The following is a 25,496-nucleotide window of genomic DNA, read 5'->3' on the forward strand; positions in this document are numbered from 1 at the left end:
TGTCACAGGTGTCTTAAGTTTTGAGGGAGCATGCAATTGGCATGCTGAATGTCCACCAGAACTGTTTCCAGATAATGTAATGTTAATTTCTCTACGATAAGCTATCTCCAACGTCGTTTTAGATAATTTGGAAGTACGTCCAACCGGCTTCACAACCCCAGACCACATGTAACCACGTGAGCCTAGGACCTCCACGTCCGGCTGCTTTACCTGCGGGATCGTCTAAGACCAGCCACCCGGACAGCTGAGGAGTGTTTCTGTCTGTAATAAAGCCCTTTTTAGGGGAAAAACCCATTCTGGTTGGCTGGGCCTGCTCTCCAGTGGGTGGGCCTGGCTCCCAAGTGGGTGGGCCTATGTCCTCTCAGGTCCGCTCATGGCTGCGCCCCTGCCCAGTCATGTTTAATCTATAGATTAGTGCATAATCTCTATTCAATTGACTGTTTTCCTTATATGAACTGTAACTCAGTAAAATCACTGAAATTGTTGCATGTTGCGTTTATATTTTTGCTCATTATAGATTAAAACAAATGGTACAGTAATTCATTTCCAGACATTATCGAAGGAAGGAACTCAAGTGTTCAGCAATTCCCCACCAACAACCAAATTTGTTTTCTCACGGTCGCATATGACACCGCTGCTTTCTGAACATTGTATCCCAACTTAGAAAGCTGAGTATTTTGTGCCATTCGTATATTGTGACCAGAAAGATAAGTCAATAGCATAGTCTTCTTGGTGCTTCAGCATGTGCCAGCCTGAAAAAGGGGATTGATACATATGATCATTCATAAAATGGTGAAGTGACATGATGATGTGTAAACTGTTTTATTTGTCGACATGACATGAATACAATCAGGACACAATAGTTTTATAGTAAAAAACTGAAGGTCTGTTGTATATGTAAATCTCCATGTAAATATCAGTTTGACCTAAAGCCCTATATATAAAGATAACTACATACAGACAAAGACTGAAAGAATACTGTGCCGCAAATACAGTACAAAGAGGCATGAGAGTACCCAATTGTCTACAGATTGTACACAGTAAGGAGATTGTTATAGCATGTTTTAAAATGTAGACCTCAGAGAGATGTGAATGCTTATGATGTCACACACTTCCTATTGTATCCTTCCTCTCCATTCCCTCACTCTTTTGTCCTCCCCCTGTCCTTGCTCCTTTTCTTTTCTCTGACAGGGAAATTGATTGCCAGTATTCATTATTTATTTCTTCTTCCTCTCCCTTGTCTGTCTTTTCTGTTTTGTCCTCCTTCTCCTCCTCCTCTGTTCACTGTGCCATTTGGACCACAACCGCCTTCCAGGCCTTGTCTTTGTCAAACTCCCGCAGTGTTCCATTGGATGCTTGTTGCTGAGTGAGCAAGATTGAGGGAGGGAAGAGGGGACAGGGAAGAGGGGATGGATAGGAAAGGAGAGGATATCATTTAGAAAAGAAAATAGAGAGACAGAGCAGAGACATTTATACAGTACTTTGTCACTGCAGTCTGCACACCGTCAATGCACAACATACTGTTTTTCCATGAATGACCAGCTTAGACATAGGCATCACTCCTCCTCCCACGTTAGTGACATTTTCAGAGAGCTGGTGCATCTCTCACCTCAGTATGTCAAAGTATCAGTGACTCTTCGTCAGTGACTCTTCATCAGTGAATATACATTAGTCATAGAGCACAACATCTCATCTGCTAAAGATATGTGTGTGTGTGTGTGTGTGTGTGTCTGTGTGCGTGCGTGTTTGAGAGAGAGACAGCAAGAGGGAGAAAGAGAGGGGGGGGGGGGGGGGGGGAGACTGTATGCAGTATGATAGGAGAGTGTTTGTCCTAGTTCATGTCTATGGGAATCTTCATGTCTATGGGAATCTGCATGACTGTGTGAACAGTATGTGTGTGTACCTCTGAGTGGAAGGCTGGGAGCTGCAGGCTGTCATCCCACTCTGGACCCCCCATGCGGAGCTGGCTCTTGTAGGAGGCACAGTGCACCACAGTGGCCAGAGTCAGAACTGCCTGCACCAGCAGCAGCGCCATCAGAATCAGCAGTAGGATCTCATACGATTGCTAGGGACACACATACAAATTGTATTGGTACACCATCTGAGTTACAACCACAGAATCATTCTTGAGCATGTCACATGTCCCTTTGTCAAAACTTTGGGATTCACTCACTATCTGAGTTATAACCACCACATGAAAAGCTCTGTATGATTTTATATTTCATTGAATTTCTCGATGGTCATTAGTTATATCTTGAGCATGTTTGTCAAAATGACTTTGAGCTGGAGGCTTCCCTGAGGCAGTCCTTCTGAGCTCCTTCTATTTACACAGACTCTACCTACTGTGTCACAGAGCACTAGGCAGCTCACCTTGGCTGTAGGCACCTCATGCAGGAAGATGTCAATGAAACTGAGTACACTGCAGGAGAGGAAGCCTGAGGCTGAGAAGAGCAGCGGGGACGTCACACTGCTGATGGCAATCAGCATCTCCACCTGAGAGGCGGGGGGGGGGGGGGGGGGGGGATAGATAGTCTTCAGTGAGGTAATGGTTGAGCGTACCACCTGTCCAGAATACATAACCTTTAAAAACTCACCAGACACTTGTTGGGGTATTCTGCCACGACATGGCTGGCAATGGCACTGGGGAAACACTGCAGAGACAGGGACCAAAATAGAGACACAGGTGATTCAGTCTCTTGCCCACATTGCTGAGTCACAGACAGACTATTGGGTCATGAATGAAGACTGGGATGTGTCTGCAAACAATTTGCCTCCTTGGCGGGAACAACACTTTTTGGAACCACTGTTATATAGACCCAATGTAACACAGGCAGCTTAACTCACAGCCACTAAGATCCAGAAGAAGGTGACAGACAGGTATGGACCAGGGAGCAAGACGTCCATGTTGAGAGCGATGATACCGCCAAACACAGCCGAGATTCCTACTATCACCTCAATCACCTGTCAGAAAACAGCAGTGACCATTGGGATGCTGTATCAACGCTGGTGTACTGTAAGTGCTGAACTAGAATGTAGCCGGCGTACGTGTGGTGTTTCAAAGTACAAACATTAGAGCCACTGTTAAGAGTACATAGTAGAATGTGTAATAATGTATCTCATTCGTGAACACAGAAACTCAGTGTCTATGTGCTCACAGAGTAGGCCTTTAGAAGTCGGGTGGGAAAGACGGCCGGTGTCAGAACCACAGGACCGTCATACGTCACTGGCTGAGGGAGAGAAAGGGAGAGAGAAGGAGGCGGGACAAAGTGGGGGAGAGGGAGAATCAGAGAGAGAGAGAATGGGAAGAGAGAGGAGGGGGAGAGAGAGGGACGGCATGTTATAATGACATGCAGACAAACAATCCTACACAGCACAGTATAAGAGGAGTAAGAGTACAGGCAACACATGCACATACTGTATACTGTTTCCCAGCTTTAACAATAACACACACACCTTCCTGTGGCTACAGCAGTCCTCTGCAGAGCGTGCAGACAGGATGACTGTACTTGCCATCAGCACCTCCAGCAGAATCAGCAGGATGAGGTTAAAGTTGATCTGAACAGCGGCGGGCCATGGGAGAGAAACAGAGGAGGGAAGAGAGATTGTCAGAGACAGGGAGAGAGATTCATTCAACATCTGTATCCTACAACATGCATGTGTGTGTGATTGTAATGCAAGTCAGGTATCATGCAAACATACAATTGAAGCCCCTCAAGGCTTTGCCTTAGGGCAACTACATCTAGGGTGCACAGAGATGAGAAAAACAGATCGACTGTAGACTCACATTGACAGCAGAGGGACTCAACACCAGCTTACAGCCAAACCACACCAGGCAAGTGGTCGTCACAGCGAAGGTGGACACAAATACCACCTGGAAATCTGACACCTGTCAATCACAGATGTAAAATATATTATTAGCACCTGCATCAGGGACATGTTGACAGTATTAAGGGGACATTTTGACAGTATTACGGGGACATGTTAACAGTATTACGGGGACATGCTAACAGTATTAAGGGGACATGTTGACAGTATTACGGGGACATGTTAACAGTATTACGGGGACATTTTAACAGTATTAAGGGGACACGTTTACAGTATTAAGGGGACATTCTGACAGTATTAAGGGGACACGTTGACAGTATTAAGGGGACATTCTGACATTATTACGGGGACATGTTTACAGTATTAAGGGGACATTCTGACAATATTAAGGGGACATTCTGACAGTATTAAGGGGACATTCTGGCAGTATTAAGGGGACATTCTGACATTATTACAGGGACATGTTTACAGTATTAAGGGGACACGTTGCGCTTCCACAGCCCAGTACGTCCTGTGCCTCCTCCTCGCACTCTCCCTGAAGTGCGTGTCCCCAGTCCGGTACGTCCCGTGCCTGCTCCTCGCACTCTCCCTCAAGTGCGCCTTCCCAGTCAGGTACGTCCTGTGCCTGCTCCCCACACTTGCCCTGAAGTGTGTGTCACCAGTCCGGTGCCACCTGTGCTGGCCCCACGCATCAGGCCTCCAGTGCGCCCCCCCAGTCCAGAGCGTCAGGTGACGGTCCCCAGTCCAGAGCTTCAGGCGGCGGTCCCCAGTCCAGAGCTTCAGGCGACGGTCCCCAGTCCAGAGCTTCCGGCCACGTTTCACAGTCCGGAAACTCCTGAGACGGTCCACAGTCCGGAACCTCCTGAGACGGTTCACAGTCCGGAACCCCCTTGAGACGATCCACGGTCCGGAACCGCCTGCGACGGTACATGGTCCGGAACCTCTTGCGACGGTCCACGGTCCGGAACCTCCTGCGGCGGTCCACGGTCCAGAACCTCCAGCTCCAGGGCAGGAGCCTTCCTCTGCGCCAATGCCCAGTCCGAACACGGCGTCCAGTCCAGCTCCATGGCAGGAGACCCTCTCTGCGCCGATGCCCCGTCCAGGCACGGCGTCCAGTCCCGCTCCATGGCAGGAGCCTTCCTCTGCGCCGATGCCCAGTCCAGGCACGGTGTCCAGTCCCGCTCCATGGCAGGAGACCCTCTCTGCGCCGATGCCCCGTCCAAGCACGGCGTCCAGTCCCGCTCCATGGCAGGAGACCCTCTCTGCGCCGATGCCCAGTCCAGGCACGGTATCCAGTCCCGCTCCATGGCAGGAGACCCTCTCTGCGCCGATGCCCAGTCCAGGCACGGTGTCCAGTCCCGCTCCATGGCCGGAGTCTTCCTCTGCGCCGATGCCCAGTCCAGGCCTGGTGTCCAGTCCCGCTCCATCGCAGGAGCCTTCCTCTGCGCCGATGCCCAGTCCAGGCACGGTGTCCAGTCCCGCTCCAGGGCAGGAGCCTTCCTCTGCGCCGATGCCCAGTCCAGGCACGGTGTCCAGTCCCGCTCCAGGGCAGGAGCCTTCCTCTGCGCCGATGCCCAGTCCAGGCACGGTGTCCAGTCCCGCTCCATGGCAGGAGCCTTCCTCTGCGCCGATGCCCAGTCCAGGCACGGTGTCCAGTCCCGCTCCAGGGCAGGAGCCTTCCTCTGCGCCGATGCCCAGTCCAGGCACGGTATCCAGTCCCGCTCCAGAGCAGGAGCCTTCCTCTGCGCCGATGCCCAGTCCAGGCACGGTGTCCAGTCCCGCTCCATGGCCGGAGTCTTCCTTTTCGCCGGTGCCCAGTCCAGGCACGGCGGCCAACTCAGCTCCATGGCCGGAGTCTTCTTCGGCGCTGAGGCCCAGTCCGAGCGATGGCGTTCTACCCGGCTCCATGGCCAGACCCGTGGTCTGAGTGGGTACTTCGCCCCGCACCGGAGCCGCCACCGACGCTAGATGCCCACCCGGACCCTCCCCTATAGAGTCAGGTTTGGGGGGAATACCGTCACGCCCTGACAATAGAGAGCCTTTTATTCTCTATGTTGGTTAGGTCAGGGTGTGACTAGGGTGGGTTATCTAGGTTGTTTTATGTTTATGTTGGCCTGGTATGGTTCCCAATCAGAGGCAGATGTTTATCATTGTCTCTGATTGGGGATCATATATAGGCAGCCATTTCCCCACTGGGTTTTTGTGAGATCTTGTTTTGAGTCAGTGCATGTGGCACCTCAGTACTGCACGGTCATTGTTGGCTTCTTTTTTTCTTTTTAAGTTTTGCAAAATAAAAGATTTGGAACTCAGAGCATGCTGCGCCTTGGTCCGTTTATTCTACAGACAATCGTGACACATGTTGACAGTATTATGGGGACATGTTTACAGTATTAAGGTTAAGGGGACACGTTGACATTATTACGGGGACATGTTTACAGTATTAAGAGGACATTCTGACAGCATTAAGCACTATCTCAGTGGCCCCTGGACAACATTCCTGCAACAAATACACATTTGCTCAATGAGTAGCGTAAGCCTATTTGTTTTGTACTCACTGCAACATGATGGTTCTTGGCAATGGCAAAGCTGACAACTGCTGCCGGGACACTCTGAAACAAAGACACACACAAATACTAATCTCACAAGATGAAAGTTTCTCATAATACTTCATATACTACTCTGTAGCTCTCAAGCCTGGCACGCAAGATTACACAACTATAGTACATACTCTCAATATTTGCTTGCCTGCAGTGCTATGCTGTTTCATAGGCACCAGGTGTTAAACGTTTTTGTAACTGGGCAGATTTGTCTTTATTATAATGAACATGATTAGAAGCACGTGTCTCTGCTCTTGTAAGGGTTCTATTTTGAAGCTACTATAGTATCAAGTAATGATGATTATCATAATAATAACAACTATCATGAGGATCAGCCTGTTTTCAGACTCTGGTCAGCTGAGAGCCACTCACCGAGCCTGCAGCACAGCGCAGATAGTCCATAGCAGCAGGAAACACATTGCCCAAGTAGAGAGAGAAGCCTGCTGTGACCAACAGACTGCTCTGTGAACCACACACACACAACACACACACACACACACACACACACACACACACACACACACACACACACACACACACACACACACACACACACACACACACACACACACACACACGCACACGCACACGCACACACACACACACACACACACACCGCACAATGGTTAGCATGTAAACTGCCAAGAGGAGAGTTCACCAAAAAGTTGTCCCCCCCACCCCTGTTCTCTTTTCTCTCACCCCTGTGAGGAGGTTGTAAATTCCCCCCTTTGAGGGATGATTTTCTGCTCTAGTTTTTCTGTTTTCAAATCCGAATGTGAATGGAATAACCAGATGTGTGGGCTCTCTCTAACCAATCAATGGCATTGAGTAATCAATTACAGCAGCACTGGGTTTTTTGAATACCCCATTTGTCCATCCCTTTAACTCTTGATGTCCCGACCACTCACCCCAATGAGAACGCTGTAGAGCCAGGTCCTGTAGCTGAGGCAGGGGTGCATGGGCTTCTCAGAGTGGGCAAGCTGCAGGTCACTGGCCCTCACGTCCACCGTGTAGCTCTCCGGCCGCTCCCTCTCCGCACACCCCCGCCGGCCCACCGTACCCCCGCCACCCCCCCTCTCCAGCGTGGGCATCTGGGTGTAGCTGAACTCCTCCATGGCAGACAGATCGTCCCGCTGCATCATAGTGAGAGATGAGTGACAGCGCCCCCAGATAGTCCAATGGGACGGTCACACTGGGTCTGAGGAACCTGTGTGTGTCTGGCAGAGAGGACATGAACATTTTAATGCAGTGGGTTAAATCAGGGTCACACAAAATGTTTCTTGGTAGTCTTAAATAAATCTACTTTGAAACAAAAGTATCCACCTCACACACATGGTTATGGGCTTAAAAAAAAGAAGACACCTGTACAATGTCAGATATAGAGTGGAAATGTATTCCACTTTGAGTTAGCATCCCAATATTACACTTTATATACATCACCAAAGACTGAAATATAGCTAAACTTGTCTGTCATTTTTTAATTTTTTTAGGGATTCTCATTACTCTACTCTTCCTGGGGTCCGAACACATTAAGGCATTTACATGACATATAAAACAAAAGATAAAACAGTACATCATATAACATTATTACACCTCTACATATCTACAATACAAAATGGATAATACCACCATACAGTGTTATTTCAATGTAGGTGTGTGTAGAGTACTAGCGTTTGTGTGCATATTCACGTGTCTGTACCTGTGTGTGTGTCTTTTCCCAGTCCCCGCTGCTCCATGAGGGGTATTTTTATCTATTTTTAAAATCTGATTCTACTGCTTGGATCAGTTACCTGATGAGGAATAGAGTTCCATGTAGTCATGTCTCTATGTAGTACTGTGTGCCTCCCATAGTCTATTCTTGATTGGGGATTGTGAAGAGACCTCTGGTGGCATGTCTTGTGGGGTATGTATGGGTGTCTGAGCTGTGTGCTAGTAGTTTAAACAGACAGCTCGGTACATTCAGCTTGTCAACACTTTTTACAAAACAAGTAGTGATGAAGTCAATCTCTCCTCCACTTTGAGCCATGAGAGATTGACATGCATATCATTAATGTTAGCTCCTCGTGTACATTTAAGGGCCAGCCGTGCTACCCTGTTCTGAGCCAATTGTAATTTTCCTAAGTCCCTCTTTGTGGCACCTGACCACACGACTGAACAGTAGTCCAGGTGTGACAAAACTAGGGCCTGTAGGACCTGCCTTGTTGATAGTGTTGATAAGAAGGCAGAGCAGAGCTTTATTATGGACAGACTTCTCCCCATCTTAGTTACCGTTGTATCAACATGTTTTGACTATGACAGATTACAATCCAGGGTTACTCCAAGCAGTTTTGTCATCTCAATTTGCTCAATTTCCACATTATTCATTACAAGATTTAGTTGAGGTTTAGGGATTAGTGAATGATTTTTCCCAAATACAATTATTTTAGTTTTTGAAATATTTAAGATTAACTTATTCCTTGCCACCCATTCTGGTACTAACTGCAGCTCTTTGTTAAGTGTTGCAGTCATTTCAGTAGCTGTAGACACATTGGCTTTACTTAAAGCCAGTGGCATGTCATTAGTAAAGATTGCAAAAATGTGTAAGGGGCCTAGACAGCTGCCCTGGGGAATTCCTGATTCTACCTGGATTATGTTGGAGAAGCTTCCATTAAAGAACACCCTCTGTGTTCTGTTCGACAGGTAACTCTTTATCCACATTATAGCAGGACGTGTAAAGCCATAATACATACATTTTTCCAGCAGCAGACTATGAGCGATAATGTCAAAAGTCACACTGAAGTCTAACAAAACAGCCCCCACAATCTTTTCATCATCAATTTCTCTCAACCAATCATCAGTCATTTGAGTAAGTGCTGTGCTTGCTGAATGTCCTTCCCTATAAGCGTGCTAAAAGTCTGTTGCCAATTTGTTTACTGTAAAATAGCATTGTATCTGGTCAAACACAATTAAAAAAAAAAGTTTACTCAGGGTTGGTAACAGGCTGATTGGTCAGCTATTTGAGCCAGTAAAGGGGGCTTTACTATTCTTAGGTAGCGGAATTACTTTTGCTTCCCTCCAGGCCCGAGGGCACACACTTTCTAGTTGGCTTAGATTGAAGATATGGCAAATAGGAGTGGCAATATCATGCGCTATTATCCTCAGTAATTTTCCATTCAAGTTGTCAGACCCTGGTGGCTTATCATTGTTGATAGAACAATTTAAAGGGTTCCAAAAGGGTTTTTCAGCTGTCCCCATAAGAGAACCCATTTTGGTACCCAAAGAATCCAAAAGGGTTTTACTTGGAATCAAAAGGGTTCTACCTGCAACCAAAAATGGTTCTTCAAAGGGTTCTCCTATGGGGACAGCCAATGACGGACTGGCCACCTGGAGCACCGTGAGTTTTCCCAGTGGGCCGCTTGACAATTGGGGCCCATGCAACACAAAATATAAATTACCCCAGCCACTGCTTAAATAAAAATAACCAAGTGCTGTGTGTCTGACTGGCCCATGCGAGTGGGCTGCCGGCCCACTGTGTTACGGCTCTCGTTGGTAGAATGACCGGACCAAGGTGCAGCATGGTAGGCGTCCATTTTCTCTAGTAATGTTCCATCAAAAACAATAAACAATACAACGAACGTAAAGCTTCGTAGTGCAAAACATGCAACAAACAAAGACAAGATCCCACAAAACACAAACTTATATCTGATTCCCAATCAGAGACAACGATAGACAGCTGCCTCCGATTGGGAATCAAACACACCAACATAGAAACAGAAAACCTATAATGCCCACCCTAATCACACCCTGACCTAACCAAATAGAGAAATAAAAAGGCTCTCTAAGGTCAGGGCTTGACAGTACCGCCCCCCCCGTCCCCTCCCCAAAGGTGCGGACTCCGGCCGCAAAACCTGACTCTATAGGTAAGGGTCCAGGTGGGTATCTCTCCTCGCTGGCAGCTCCGGTTCGGGATGTAGCCCCGCTCCACACGCTGATCCCTCCGCTTCCGTGGAACCGGACCGTGGAACGTCGCCGGAGACTCCAGACCGCGAATCGTCGCCGGAGGAACCGGACCGCGGATCATCGCTGGAGGCTCCGGACTGCGGACCGCCGCTGGAGACTCCGGACTGCGGACCGCCGCTGGAGGCTCCGGACTGGGGACCGTCGCTGGAGGCTCCGGACTGGGGACCGTCGCTGGAGGCTCCGGACTGGGGACCGTCGCTAGAGGCTCCGGACTGGGGCCCGTCGCTGGAGGCTTCGGACTGGGGACCGTCGCTGGAGGCTCCGGACTGGGGACCGTCGCTACAGGCTCCGGACTGGGAACCGTCGCTACAGGCTCCGGGCCATGGATCGTCGCTGGAGGCTTCGTGCCATGGATTATCACGGCAGGCTCCGGGCCATGGATCATCACTGGAGGCTTCGTGCCATGGATCATCACTGGAGGCTCCGGGCCATGGATCATCACTGGAGGCTTCGTGCCATGGATCATCACTGGAGGCTTCGTACCATGGATTATCACTGGAGGCTCCGGGCCATGGATTATCACTGGAGGTTTCGTGCCATGGATCATCACTACAGGCTCCGGGCCATGGATCATCACTGGAGGCTTCGTGCCATGGATCATCACTGGAGGCTTCGTTCGTGGATCCTTTGCCGTCCAGGATGTCCTCCCATGTCCAGTCTTCCTGGCCACGCTGCTTGGTCCGTTTTTGGAAGGATCTTCTGTTATGGCTCTTGTTGGTAGAATGACCGGACCAAGGTGCAGCGTGGTAGGCGTCCATTTTCTTTATTAATGTTCCACCAAAAACAATAAACAATATAAAAAACGTATAGCTTCGTAGTGCAAAACATGCAACAAACAAAGACCTCACAAAACCCAAACGGAAACTAACAACTTATATCTGATTCCCAATCAGAGACAACGATAGACAGCTGCCTCCGATTGGGAATCAAACACACCAACATAGAAACAGAAAACCTACAATGCCCACCCTAATCACACCCTGACCTAACCAAATAGAGAAATAAAAAGGCTCTCTAAGGTCAGGGCTTGACAGTACCCCCCCCCGCCCCCACCCCAAAGGTGCGGACTCCGGCCGCAAAACCTGACTCTATAGGTAAGGGTCCAGGTGGGTATCTCTCCTCGCTGGCAGCTCCGGTTCGGGATGTAGCCCCGCTCCACACGCTGATCCCTCCGCTTCCGTGGAACCGGACCGTGGAACGTCGCCGGAGACTCCAGACCGCGAATCGTTGCCGGAGGAACCGGACCGCGGATCATCGCTGGAGGCTCCGGACTGCGGACCGCCGCTGGAGACTCCGGACTGCGGACCGCCGCTGGAGGCTCCGGACTGGGGACCGTCGCTGGAGGCTCCGGACTGGGGACCGTCGCTGGAGGCTCCGGACTGGGGACCGTCGCTGGAGGCTCCGGACTGGGGCCCGTCGCTGGAGGCTTCGGACTGGGGACCGTCGCTGGAGGCTCCGGACTGGGGACCGTCGCTACAGGCTCCGGACTGGGAACCGTCACTACAGGCTCCGGGCCATGGATCGTCGCTGGAGGCTTCGTGCCATGGATTATCACGGCAGGCTCCGGGCCATGGATCATCACTGGAGGCTTCGTGCCATGGATCATCACTGGAGGCTCCGGGCCATGGTTCATCACTGGAGGCTTCGTGCCATGGATCATCACTGGAGGCTTCGTACCATGGATTATCACTGGAGGCTCCGGGCCATGGATTATCACTGGAGGTTTCGTGCCATGGATCATCACTACAGGCTCCGGGCCATGGATCATCACTGGAGGCTTCGTGCCATGGATCATCACTGGAGGCTTCGTTCGTGGATCCTTTGCCGTCCAGGATGTCCTCCCATGTCCAGTCTTCCTGGCCACGCTGCTTGGTCCGTTTTTGGAAGGATCTTCTGTTATGGCTCTTGTTGGTAGAATGACCGGACCAAGGTGCAGCGTGGTAGGCGTCCATTTTCTTTATTAATGTTCCACCAAAAACAATAAACAATACAAAAAACGTAAAGCTTCGTAGTGCAAAACATGCAACAAACAAAGACCTCACAAAACCCAAACGGAAACTAACAACTTATATCTGATTCCCAATCAGAGACAACGATAGACAGCTGCCTCCGATTGGGAATCAAACACACCAACATAGAAACAGAAAACCTATAATGCCCACCCTAATCACACCCTGACCTAACCAAATAGAGAAATAAAAAGGCTCTCTAAGGTCAGGGCGTGACACACTGCCACTGCGGTTGGGTTTTACATCTGTCAGCCTCTCTCTCCCAGCCGATTACTTTTGGTCCAGTCCATTCTACCTGGGCACCGCCCCTTTCCCATCTCTGTTAAGTGGTGACATTTGGATAAATAGTGGAGTGGAGCAAGATGGACAAACAAAAAGAGAAAAATGTAAAGGTGGTGCTGATAAGCAGAGAGAGAAGAGGTTGAAGTCCCTTGAGGCTGATGCAGCCAAATGTTTTAAAATAACAAATTATTAATTTGTCGCCGTTACCAGTCAATCATCCCAGCCTAGTGAGCCTGAAGGCACTGGCAGCAGAGAGGAGAGAGAGAGCAGAGAGAGCAGTCCATTGAGCCCAGCAATAGTCAAGGTTTTGCAGCTGAAGCGGTAAGACAGAAAACAATAGGGAGAAGATAAGCAATGTTTGGGTTTAGCTAGCTGGCTATTTAGCTATATCGGGTGCCATTTGTTGAAACAAGCGCTTGTCAATGTCACTTTTTGTGAACAGACCAGTCACAGCCTGGATGGGGCAGGACATTAAAAAAGGTTGACGTACTGCACCAAACTTTCGAAATGTTGAAGTCATTGTTATGCATGAATGGTTATGATTATTGACAAGTTAGTACTTAGCATTAACAAATTAGAGACTAACCATTAGAGACTAACCACCGATGTACAGTGTCCAAAAGTTTTGAGAATGACACAAATATTAATTTCCACAAAGTTTGCTGCTTCAGTGTCTTTAGAAATTTTTATCAGATGTTACTATGGAATACTGAAGTATAATTACAAGCATTTCATAAGTGTCAAAGGCTTTAATTGACAATTACATGAAGTTGATGCAAAGAGTCAATATTTGCAGTGTTGACCCTTCTTTTCCAAGACCTCTGCAATCCGCCCTGGCATGCTGTCAATTAACTTCTGGGCCGCATCCTGACTGATGGCAGCCCATTCTTGCATAATCAATGCTTGGAGTTTGTCAGAATTTGTGGGTTTTTGTTTGTCCACCCGCCTCTTGAGGATTGACCACAAGTTTTCAATGGGATTAAAGGTCTGGGGAGTTTCCTGGCCATGGACCCAAAATATCGATGTTTTGTTCCCGGAGCCACTTAGTTATCCCTTTTGCCTTATGGCAAGGTGCTCCATCATGCTGGAAAAGGCATTGTTCGTCACCAAACTGTTCCTGGATGGTTGGGAGAAGTTGCTCGCAGAGGATGTGTTGGTACCATTCTTTATTCATGGCTGTGTTCTTAGGCAAAATTGTGAGTGAGCCCACTCCCTTGGCTGAGAAGCAACCCCACACATGAATGGTCTCAGGATGCTTTACTGTTGGCATGACAAAGGACTGATGGTAGCGCTCACCTTGTCTTCTCCGGACAAGCTTTTTACCGGATGCCCCAAACAATCGGAAAGGGGATTCATCAGAGAAAAATACTTTACCCCAGTCCTCAGCAGTCCAATCCCTGTACCTTTTGGAGAATATCAGTCTGTCCCTGATGTATTTCTTGGAGAGAAGTGGCTTCTTTGCTGCCCTTCTTGACACCAGGCCATCCTCCAAAAGTCTTCGCCTCACTGTGCGTGCAGATGCACTCACACCTACCTGCTGTCATTCCTGAGCAAGCTCTGTACTGGTGGTGCCCCGATCCCACAGCTGAATCAACTATAGGAGACGGTCCTGGCGCTTGCTGGACTTTCTTGGGCGCCCTGAAGCCTTCTTCACAACAATTGAACCGCTCTCCTTGAAGATCTTGATGATCCGATAAATGGTTGATTTAAGTGCAATCTTACTGGCAGCAATATCCTTGCCTGTGAATCCCTTTTGTGCAAAGCAATGATGATGGTACATGTTTCCTTGCAGGTAACCATGGTTGACAGAGGAAGAACAATGATTCCAAGCACCACCCTCCTTTAGAAGCTTCCAGTCTGTTATTCGAACTCAATCAGCATGACAGAGTGATCTCCAGCCTTGTCCTCGTCAGCACTCACACCTGTGTTAACGAGAGAATCACTGACATGATGTCAGCTGGTCCTTTTGTGGAAGGGCTGAAATGCAGTGGAAATGTTTTTTGGGAATTCAGTTAATTTGCATGGCAAAGAGGGACTTTGCAATTAATTCCAATTCATCTGATCACTCTTCATAACATTCTGGAGTATATGCAAATGACCATTTTACAAACTGAGGCAGCAGACTTTGTGAATATTAATATTTGTGTCATTCTCAAAACTTTTGGCCTTGACTGTGGACCATTTTTCTTTCACAAGGCTTTAACGACGGAACAAAATCTAAAAAAAATCTAAATGTTGGTTGTGTATTTCTTAACCTGTCTGGCTCTGGCGTTCCGCTAGCGGAACTCCTCCCACTTTCCACTGAAAAGGCAGAGCGCGAAATTCAAAAGATATTTTTTAGAAATATTTAACTTTCACACATTAACAAGTCCAATACAGCAAATGAAAGATACACATCTTGTGAATCTAGTCAACATGTCCGATTTTTTAAATGTTTTACAGCAAAAACACCACATATATTTATGTTAGCTCACCACCAAATACAAAAAAGGACTGACATTTTTCACAGCACAGGTAGCATGCACAAAGCCAACCTAACTAACCAAACTAACCAAGAAACAACTTCATCAGATGACAGTCTTATAACATGTTATAGAATAAATCTGTTTTGTTCGAAAAATGTGCATATTTGAGGTATAAATCAGTTTTACATTGCAGCTACCATCACAGCTACCGTCACAAATAGGACCGAAGCAGCCAGAGTAATTACAGACACCAACGTCAAATACCTAAATACTCACCATAAAACATTTCTGAAAAATCGATGGTGTACAGCAAATTAAAGAAAAACATCTTGTGAATCCAGCCAATATTTCCGATTTTTTAAGTGTTTTACAGCGAAAACACAATATAGCATTATATTAGCTTACTACAATAGCCTACCACACTACCGCATTCATTCATCAAGGCACGTTAGCGATAGCAATAGGCACGTTAGCGATAGCGAATAAACCAGCAAAAGATATATAATTTTTGACTAACCTTGATAAGCTTCATCAGATGACAGTCCTATAACATCAGGTTATACATACACTTATGTTTTGTTCGAAAATGTGCATATTTAGAGCTGAAATCAGTGGTTATACATTGTGCTAACGTAGCAGCTTTTTCCCACAACATCCGGATATTTTTCTGACACACATATGCTGACCAAATAACTATTCATAAACATAACAAAAAAATACATGTTGTATAGGAAATGATAGATACACTAGTTCTTAATGCAATCGCCGTGTTAGAATTAAAAAAAATAACTTCATTACGACATCCAGCTTAGGTATAGCGAGAGAGTACCCAAAATCTGGGCGCAAACGACTATTTCACATGTACGACAGATACATGAAATAACATCATAAAATGGGTCCTACTTTTGCTGATCTTCCATCAGAATGTTGTAAAAGGGGTCCTTTGTCCAGAACAATCGTTGTTTGGTTTTAGAACAGCCTTTTTCCCTCTCGATTTAGCAAGCACACTTGCCACTACTTCCGGCGCCGACCAAGATGGCCGCCTCGCTTCGCGTTCCTTGGAAAATATGCAGTATTTTGTTTTTTATGTGTTATTCCTTACATTGGTACTCCAGGAAATCTTAGGTTTCATTACATACAGTCGGGAGGAACTACTGAATATAAGAGCAACGTCAACTCATCATCGTTCCAACCAGGAATATGACTTTCCCGAAACGGATCCAGTGTTTTGCCTTCCACCCAATACAACGGATCTGATCCCAGCCGGCGACCCTATGCGACGCCGTAAAAGGGGCAAACGTAGCGGTCTCCTGGTCAGGCTTCGGAGACGGGCACATCTCGCTCCACTCCCTAGCATACTACTCGCCAATGTCCAGTCTCTTGACAATAAGGTTGATGAAATCCGAGCACGGGTAACATTCCAGAGGGACATCAGAGATTGTAACGTTCTCTGCTTCACGGAAACATGGCTAACTCAAGAGACGCTAACGGAGTCGGTGCAGCCAGCTGGTTTCTTCACGCATCGCGCCGACAGAAATATACATCTTTCTGGTAAGAAGAGGGGCGGGAGGGTATGCCTTATGATTAACGAGACGTGGTGTGATCATAACAACATACAGGAACTCAAGTCATTCTGTTCACCTGATCTAGAACTCCTCACAATCAAATGTCGACCGCATTATCTACCAAGGGAATTCTCTTCGATTATAATCACAGCCGTATATATCCCCCCCCAAGCAGACACAACGATGGCCCTGAACGAACTTTATCTGACTCTTTGTAAACTGGAAACCACACACCCTGAGGCTGCATTCATCGTAGCTGGGGATTTTAACAAGGCCAATCTGAAAACAAAACTCCCTAAATTCTATCAGCATATCGATTGTGCTACCAGGGCTGGTAAAACCTTGGATCATTGTTACACTAATTTCCGCGACGCATATAAGGCCCTCCCCCGCCCTCCTTTCGGAAAAGCTGACCACGACTCCATTTTGTTGCTTCCAGCCTACAAACAGAAACTAAAACAACAAGCTCCCGCGCTCAGGTCTGTTCAACGCTGGTCCGACCAATCTGATTCCACGCTTCAAGACTGCTTCGATCACGCGGATTGGAATATGTTCCGCATTGCGTCCAACAACAACATTGACGAATATGCTGATTCGGTGAGCGAGTTCATTAGAAAGTGCATTGACGATGTCGTACCCACAGCAACGATTAAAACATTCCCAAACCAGAAACCGTGGATTGACGGCAGCATTCGCGTGAAGCTGAAAGTGCGAACCACTGCTTTTAACCAGAGCAAGGTGACCGGAAACATGACCGAATACAAACAGTGTAGCTATTCTCTCCGCAAGGCAATCAAACTAGCTAAGTCCCAGTACAGAGACAAAATTGAGTCGCAATTCAACAGCTCAGACACAAGAGGTATGTGGCAGGGTCTACAGTCAATCACGGAATACAAAAAGAAAACCAGTCCCGTCGTGGACCAGGATGTCTTGCTCCCAGACAGGCTTAATTACTTTTTTGCTCGCTTTGAGGACAATACAGGGCCCTGACACGGCCCGCTACCAAAACCTGCGGGCTCTCCTTCACTGCAGTCGAGGTGAGTAAAACATTTAAACGTGTTAACCCTCGCAAGGCTGCAGGCCCAGACGGCATTGCCAGCCGCGTCCTCAGAGCATGCGCAGACCAGCTGGCTGGTGTGTTTACGGACATATTCAATCAATCCTTATCCCAGTCTGCTGTTCCCACATGCTTCAAGAGGGCAACCATTGTTCCTGTTCCCAAGAAAGCTAAGGTAACTGAGCTAAACGACTACCGCCCCGTAGCACTCACTTCCGTCATCATGAAGTGCTTTGAGAGACTAGTCAAGGACCATATCACCTCCACCCTACCGGACACCCTAGACCCACTCCAATTTGCTTACCGACCCAATAGGTCCACAGACGACGCAATCGCAACCACACTGCACACTGCCCTAACCCATCTGGACAAGAGGAATACCTATGTGAGAATGCTGTTCATCGACTACAGCTCAGCATTTAACACAGTAGTACCCTCCAAACTCGTCATCAAGCTCGAGACACTGGGTCTCGACCCCGCCCTGTGCAACTGGGTCCTGGACTTCCTGACGGGCCGCCCCCAGGTGGTGAGGGTAGGTAACAACATCTCCACCCCGCTGATCCTCAACACTGGGGCCCCACAAGGGTGCGTTCTGAGCCCTCTCCTGTACTCCCTGTTCACCCACGACTGCGTGGCCATGCACGCCTCCAACTCAATCATCAAGTTTGCGGATGACACTACAGTGGTAGGCTTGATTACCAACAACGACGAGACGGCCTACAGGGAGGAGGTGAGGGCCCTCGGAGTGTGGTGTCAGGAAAATAACCTCACACTCAACGTCAACAAAACAAAGGAGATGATTGTGGACTTCAGGATACAGCAGAGGGAGCACCCCCCTATCCACATCGACGGGTCAGTAGTGGAGAAGGTGGAAAGTTTTAAGTTCCTCGGTGTACACATCACGGACAAACTGAAATGGTCCACCCACACAGACAGCGTTGTGAAGAAGGCGCAGCAGCGCCTCTTCAACCTCAGGAGGCTGAAGAAATTTGGCTTGTCACCAAAAGCACTCACAAACTTCTACAGATGCACAATCGAGAGCATCCTGTCGGGCTGTATCACCGCCTGGTACGGCAACTGCTCCGCCCACAACCGTAAGGCTCTCCAGAGGGTAGTGAGGTCTGCACAACGCATCACCGGGGGCAAACTACCTGCCCTCCAGGACACCTACACCACCCGATGTCACATGAAGGCCATAAAGATCATCAAGGACAACAACCACCCAAGCCACTGCCTGTTCACCCCGCTATCATCCAGAAGGCTAGGTCAGTACAGGTGCATCAAAGCAGGGACCGAGAGACTGAAAAACAGATTCTATCTCAAGGCCATCAGACTGTTAAACAGCCACCACTAACATTTAGCGGCCGCTGCCAACATACTGACTCAACTCCAGCCACTTTAATAATGGGAATTGATGGAAATTATGTAAAAATGTACCACTAGCCACTTTAAACAATGCCACTTAATTTAATGTTTACATACCCTACATTACTCATCTCATATGTACACTGCTCAAAAAAATAAAGGGAACACTTAAACAACACAATGTAACTCCAAGTCAATCACACTTCTATGAAATCAAACTGTCAACTTAGGAAGCAACACTGATTGACAATAAATTTCACATGCTGTTGTGCAAATGGAATAGACAAAAGGTGGAAATTATAGGCAATTAGCAAGACACCCCCAAAAAAGGAGTGATTCTGCAGGTGGTGACCACAGACCACTTCTCAGTTCCTATGCTTCCTGGCTAATGTTTTGGTCACTTTTGAATGCTGGCGGTGATCTCACTCTAGTGGTAGCATGAGACGGAGTCTACAACCCACACAAGTGGCTCAGGTAGTGCAGTTCATCCAGGATGGCACATCAATGCGAGCTGTGGCAAAAAGGTTTGCTGTGTCTGTCAGCGTAGTGTCCAGAGCATGGAGGCGCTACCAGGAGACAGGCCAGTACATCAGGAGACGTGGATGAGGCCGTAGGAGGGCAACAACCCAGCAGCAGGACCGCTACCTCCGCCTTTGTGCAAGGAGGTGCACTGCCAGAGCCCTGCAAAATGACCTCCAGCAGGCCACAAATGTGCATGTGTCAGCATATGGTCTCACAAGGGGTCTGAGGATCTCATCTCGGTACCTAATGGCAGTCAGGCTACCTCTGGCGAGCACATGGAGGGCTGTGCGGCCCCACAAAGAAATGCCACCCCACACCATGACTGACCCACCGCCAAACCGGTCATGCTGGAGGATGTTGCAGGCAGCAGAACGTTCTCCACGGCGTCTCCAGACTCTGTCACGTCTGTCACATGTGCTCATGTGCTCAGTGTGAACCTGCTGTCATCTGTGAAGAGCACAGGGCGCCAGTGGCGAATTTGCCAATCTTGGTGTTCTCTGGCAAATGCCAAATTTTTTATTTTTATTTTTTTATTTAACCTTTATTTAACCAGGTAGGCAAATTGAGAACACGTTCTCATTTACAATTACAATTTACAATGTCCTGCACGGTGCTGGGCTGTAAACACAACCCCCACCTGTGGACGTCGGGCCCTCAAACCACCCTCATGGAGTCTGTTTCTGACCGTTTGAGCAGGCACATGCACATTTGTGGCCTGCTGGAGGTCATTTTGCAGGGCTCTGGCAGTGCACCTCCTTGCACAAAGGCGGAGGTAGCGGTCCTGATGCTGGGTTGTTGCCCTCCTACGGCCTCATCCACGTCTCCTGATGTACTGGCCTGTCTCCTGGTAGCACCTCCATGCTCTGGACACTACGCTGACAGACACAGCAAACCTTTTTGCCACAGCTCGCATTGATGTGCCATCCTGGATTAACTGCACTACCTGAGCCACTTGTGTGGGTTGTAGACTCCGTCTCATGCTACCACTAGAGTGAGAGCACCGCCAGCATTCAAAAGTGACCAAAACATCAGCCAGGAAGCATAGGAACTGAGAAGTGGTCTGTGGTCACCACCTGCAATATCACTCCTTTTTTGGGGGTGTCTTGCTAATTGCCTATAATTTCCACCTTTTGTCTATTCCATTTGCACAACAGCATGTGAAATTTATTGTCAATCAGTGTTACTTCCTAAGTGGACAGTTTGATTTCACAGAAGTGTGATTGACTTGGAGTTACATTGTGTTGTTTAAGTGTTCCCTTTATTTTTTTGAGCAGTGTATATACTGTACTATATACCATCTACTGCATCTTGCCTATGCCGTCATGTATACATCACTCATTCATATATCTTTATGTACATATTCTTTATCCCTTTACACTTGTGTGTATAAGGTAGTAGTTGTGGAATTGTTAGGTTAGATTACTTGTTGGTTATTACTGCATTGTCGGAACTAGAAGCACAAGCATTTCGCTACACTCGCATTAACATCTGCTAACCATGTGTATGTGACAAATAAAATTTGATTTGATTTTGATTTATAAAAAACAAGTGGCGCGAATCTCTCCATCGTCAACAAACTCAGAGAACAGAACACGGCAAAACTCCCGAAAAAATTTCAATAATCTGATTAAACTATATTGAAAAAACATACTTTACGATGATATTGTCACATGTATCAAATAAAATCGAAGCCGGAGATATTAGTCGTCCATAACGACAGCTTATCAGAAGGCAAATCCAGGTCCCTTCTGGCGCTCTCCAGAAAACAGGAAACTGGTGACACGTCATGCCAAGAGCTATTATTCAACCCCAGATCAAGTTACACACTCAATTTCTTCTCTCACTGCTTGTCGACATCTAGTGGAAGACGTATGAAGTGCATCTAAACTAATAATTATCAAGGACTTTAATAGGCAGGCCCTGCATCGATTTCAGATTTTCCACTTCCTGTCAGGAAGTTTGCTGCAAAAGGAGTTCTCTCCAATTGGAGAACTCCAATTGGAGAGACACGCTGGTGGGATAAAGACAGTGCCTTAAAGAAGGTCTCTGGAGCTTTTGGAAATCCAGATGAGGGTCTGTATGTTGATGTCCTTCTCACTCTTTCAACCATACAAGATCAGAAAAACATCAACACCATTGCATGGGTCAAGGCACAAGGATACATTGAGGGGTTGCTGAAGTATGAAACAATACTTACAGCTCAGATATTCCTCAGAATTATTCAGGTCACCTCACCAGTCTCAAAATATCTTCAAACAAGTGGAATGGAAATTCTGTCTGCGCATTGTATGGTTGTGTCTACAGAGGAGCAGCTGAAAGGAACGGCAAGAGATTTTGAAAAAGTCAAGGCAGCTGCAGACACATTTGTTCAGTGGGCCAACAGAAAGTTATAGAAACGGGATGATTAAACAGAGCTGGAGTTAGAGACCACACTGCCAACGAAAAGGGCCAGAAAGAAGAAAACCATGCCCGGAGAGATGGCACAAGATGAGACTGGGGCAGAGAGTGCATACAGGATTGGTGTCCATAATCAAATTCTGGATACAGTTATAGATGGCATCCATCGACAATTTCTGAGTAATGGCACTTTGTATGTCGACATGGCTCTTCTGGACCCTAAAAACTATAGTCAGCTAACATCCAGTGCCAGTGGCCTTCCACAGACAGCCCTTCAAGAACTAAGCAAATGTTTGACAGCAGAGCAACGGTGGCCAATTTACGGGGTGAGCTCATGAGTCTGGCAGAACAGTGGACTAGGTTAAAGCAATCGGGATTAGAAGAATACACAACCAGGACTATGGAGGATCATGGATCTGAAGGAAATTAAGACGAGGTGGAGATGGTGAACAAGAGCTGTTCATCTTGCGAGGACTGTCCAGTGTGTTGCTACCGTATTCTTAGTCAGTACAACCTATTGACCGACGCATACCACATCCTGGGCCTTGCTTACAAGTTCCTACTTACCCTGTCAGTAACCCATGTAGCTTGCGAGCGGAGCCCCTCTACTCTGAAATTCATCAAGAGTAGGCTCAGGAGCACTCTCAACAGCACCTGGAGGCTTTTATGCTCATGGCTACTGAGCGAGATGTTTTAATGGCCCTAGACTGTGACCTGGTTATAGATGGCACTGCTGAGAGAAGTGAGCTGCTGCAGAAATTGCTAATTTAACAAGCTAGGAAATATGTTTATTTAAATTTTATTCTATGACTTGCCTACTCACCAGTCTTTTCACCAACAAATTTCTTCCTGTATTATTTATTTTACAGGTCAGATGGTTCCATGTATCCTTGCCATCTTGCTGCCAGTGCCATTGTGCCAATACGTGCTCCTTCCAGCCAGCCTCCCTCTAGAGCAACACATCACCCTTGTTCTATTTTACATATATTTTACTAAAGTCATTGTTATAAATATTGTTCAGTAATCTTGTTTTTCTTTAAGTGTGGCGTGGGTTGTGTGGATGGTTGTGTATCGCTGGGGGGTTTTGGTGGGCCGGTCTGAGTCAAAAAGTCCAGGGCCATTTTTCATTCCCAGTTCGTCCCTGGGGACAGCCGAAGAACCCTTTAAGGTTCTAGATAGCATCTTTTTTTCTAAGTGTAGAAACACTGGCTTTTAGGCAGGTTTTTTGTTGTTGAATAATGATGATTAATTATGAAACTATGAAAAATATGAATAACATTCCACCATGAGACCGGTAGGTCATTTGACTGCAGGGAAGGGCTCCAACACTTTGTGAGATGTACAGAATCAGTATCTGAATCAATCATTTATTCAATCAATCATTTATTGTGTGACATTCAGACACTTTGAGAAATCAGAATTGGGATCAAACGATAACGTCATTATCTAATGGTTCTTTAGGGAGATAAAATGGCTGCACAAATGGAAATAATAAGTTATTTCGATAAATTATCAGTTGATAAATAAGGATTTAGCACATAGTGTCATAAGACAAAATTGTTTTATTTACCATTAATCTTGATTTCTTGAAACTTCTTTCCAATAAAATATAGAAGATCAACAAGATGTATTATGAGTTATATTCATCAAACTATTTCAGACTAATCAACATCTGAGAGCATTATATACCTCTGAGTGAAAATGGTGTGTAGTAAAAATAGGTATATCTTTGAGCGGATAGAGGATAAAAAGGGGATATCAAGGAACAAGAATAATACAAATGGAAGTACACGCAAATAAATGTTCACACATCAATGAATCCTACACAACTTCAAAAACAACACCCACTCTCCTACAGGTCTCATCTGACTCAAACACCCCCCTTTCCATCGTCTCCTTCCCCTCCTCTCCTCTCCCATTCCCTTGTCTTCCTCTCCCACTCACCTGTTTAGATGTCCGTCTTGTAGTATCTCCCCAACTTATCTACCCACAAGTTCTCTCTCAATGGACACACAGCAATTTTATAATCCCATATAGAAGACACTTGTTTTTGTCGGTTGGAAAGAAGTTTCTTCCCTCTCCCCCTCTCTCTCCCACTCTCACCCTCCCTCTCTTTAGAAGAGAGAACAAAATTCTGGAGCTAGCTGTTTTCAAAGAGGGGAACAAAAACCCATGCCTCTCAGGCTGCCAGCGCGTTCTGTGCCAGAGGCATACAGCCTGTGAATGACAAAGAGGGGAGAGGAGAGGCGGAAAGGAGAGGAGGAGGGGAGAGAAACAAGGGGAGAAGGGGCTCGCGCTATGGGGCAGAGATAGATAGGGCAGACCACCTTTCCCTTCTGTCCTTCCACCCATCTGCCCACACACTGAGAACATACAAACACACTTTAGCTAATACACACAGTCAGGCCCAGATACTTGGTCAAACACACGGACACACACAAATTCCATAAGGTATAGGGACAAACACACACACACACACACACACACACACACACACACACACACACACACACACACACACACACACACACACACACACACACACACACACACACACACACACACACACACACACACATAGCGAGAATAATCTCATTGTTTCAGTTAAATAACTCTGGGTTCTCCCCTCTAGAAGTTCCCCCTGCTCCTTGCCATTGCCTGACCAACAGTTGCTAGCTACACTTCACAGTCCAGTAAATCAAATTGTCCGGCAGGGCTTTAGAAAACAGGAGACACAGAGGCATTTGGTTCACGTGATTTCATGCCACATCTGCAACAGCTAATCTGATGGAAATTCATTCCAGTGTCTCACATCAGTTTCCCCATAATACTTTTCCCTGAATTACATCCTTTTGAATATAATTAGTGTGTGTTTAAAGTGTTTGTGTGTGTGTTTAAAGTGTGTGTGTGTGTGTGTGTGTGTGAGAGAGAGTGTGTGTTCCCGCAAGCAGGGATTCCATTCAGACTCTGAACAAAGCAGTATACTCTTGGTTTAAAATTGTTCCTGGACAGTCGTTTCCATGGATACTCTTCAACTCCTCCACCCCTCCACCTTCCTCCGTCCCCTCTACACACACTGGACAATTCAACAAACGCTAGACACGGAATGGCTGCTCCGTCTCAGTAAAGCATAGGCCTTTAGTTCAACACAGTACCATTCTGTGTCTAAGGTTATAGCAGAGCATAGAGTTGTTGATCTATCATGTCTGTGTTTTGAAGAAGTTTGAAGCAGTGGAGAGTAGAATAGAATATCATGTAATAGAATCCTTAAATGCCCCATAGGTGAATTTGCATGGCAACATAAGTAGGTCTACATACATATTGTGGGAGAGGACTAGTTCCTCTTAAAAACCTATATATCCTGCAAATAGAAAAACAAACAGAGGAAGCTAACCTGGGGTGTCCTTATAGTC

General features: G+C 47.0%; 1 protein-coding gene across 2 annotated transcripts; it reads right to left on the reverse strand.

The window, feature by feature from the left end:
• Nucleotides 1-806: 806 nt before the first annotated feature.
• On the reverse strand, nucleotides 807-24,218 carry mlc1 (modulator of VRAC current 1). Of its 2 annotated transcripts, XM_055939836.1 has the most exons (13): nucleotides 24,028-24,218; nucleotides 21,884-21,998; nucleotides 7,331-7,639; nucleotides 6,795-6,884; nucleotides 6,381-6,434; nucleotides 3,785-3,886; nucleotides 3,454-3,555; nucleotides 3,156-3,227; nucleotides 2,845-2,961; nucleotides 2,595-2,651; nucleotides 2,371-2,493; nucleotides 1,904-2,065; nucleotides 807-1,362 (listed from the first exon to the last, which is right to left on the reverse strand). In XM_055939836.1, the coding sequence occupies exons 3-13, from the start codon at nucleotides 7,562-7,564 to the stop codon at nucleotides 1,282-1,284; spliced, it is 1,194 nt and encodes a 397-aa protein (XP_055795811.1). In that variant the 5' UTR covers nucleotides 7,565-7,639; nucleotides 21,884-21,998; nucleotides 24,028-24,218; the 3' UTR covers nucleotides 807-1,281. The 2 variants fall into 2 exon arrangements, with proteins under 2 accessions (XP_055795811.1, XP_055795810.1); XM_055939835.1 differs by lacking the exon at nucleotides 21,884-21,998.
• Nucleotides 24,219-25,496: the final 1,278 nt, after the last annotated feature.

Source organism: Salvelinus fontinalis, chromosome 12 (assembly GCF_029448725.1).
Source record: "Salvelinus fontinalis isolate EN_2023a chromosome 12, ASM2944872v1, whole genome shotgun sequence".
Lineage (NCBI taxonomy): Eukaryota > Metazoa > Chordata > Actinopteri > Salmoniformes > Salmonidae > Salvelinus > Salvelinus fontinalis.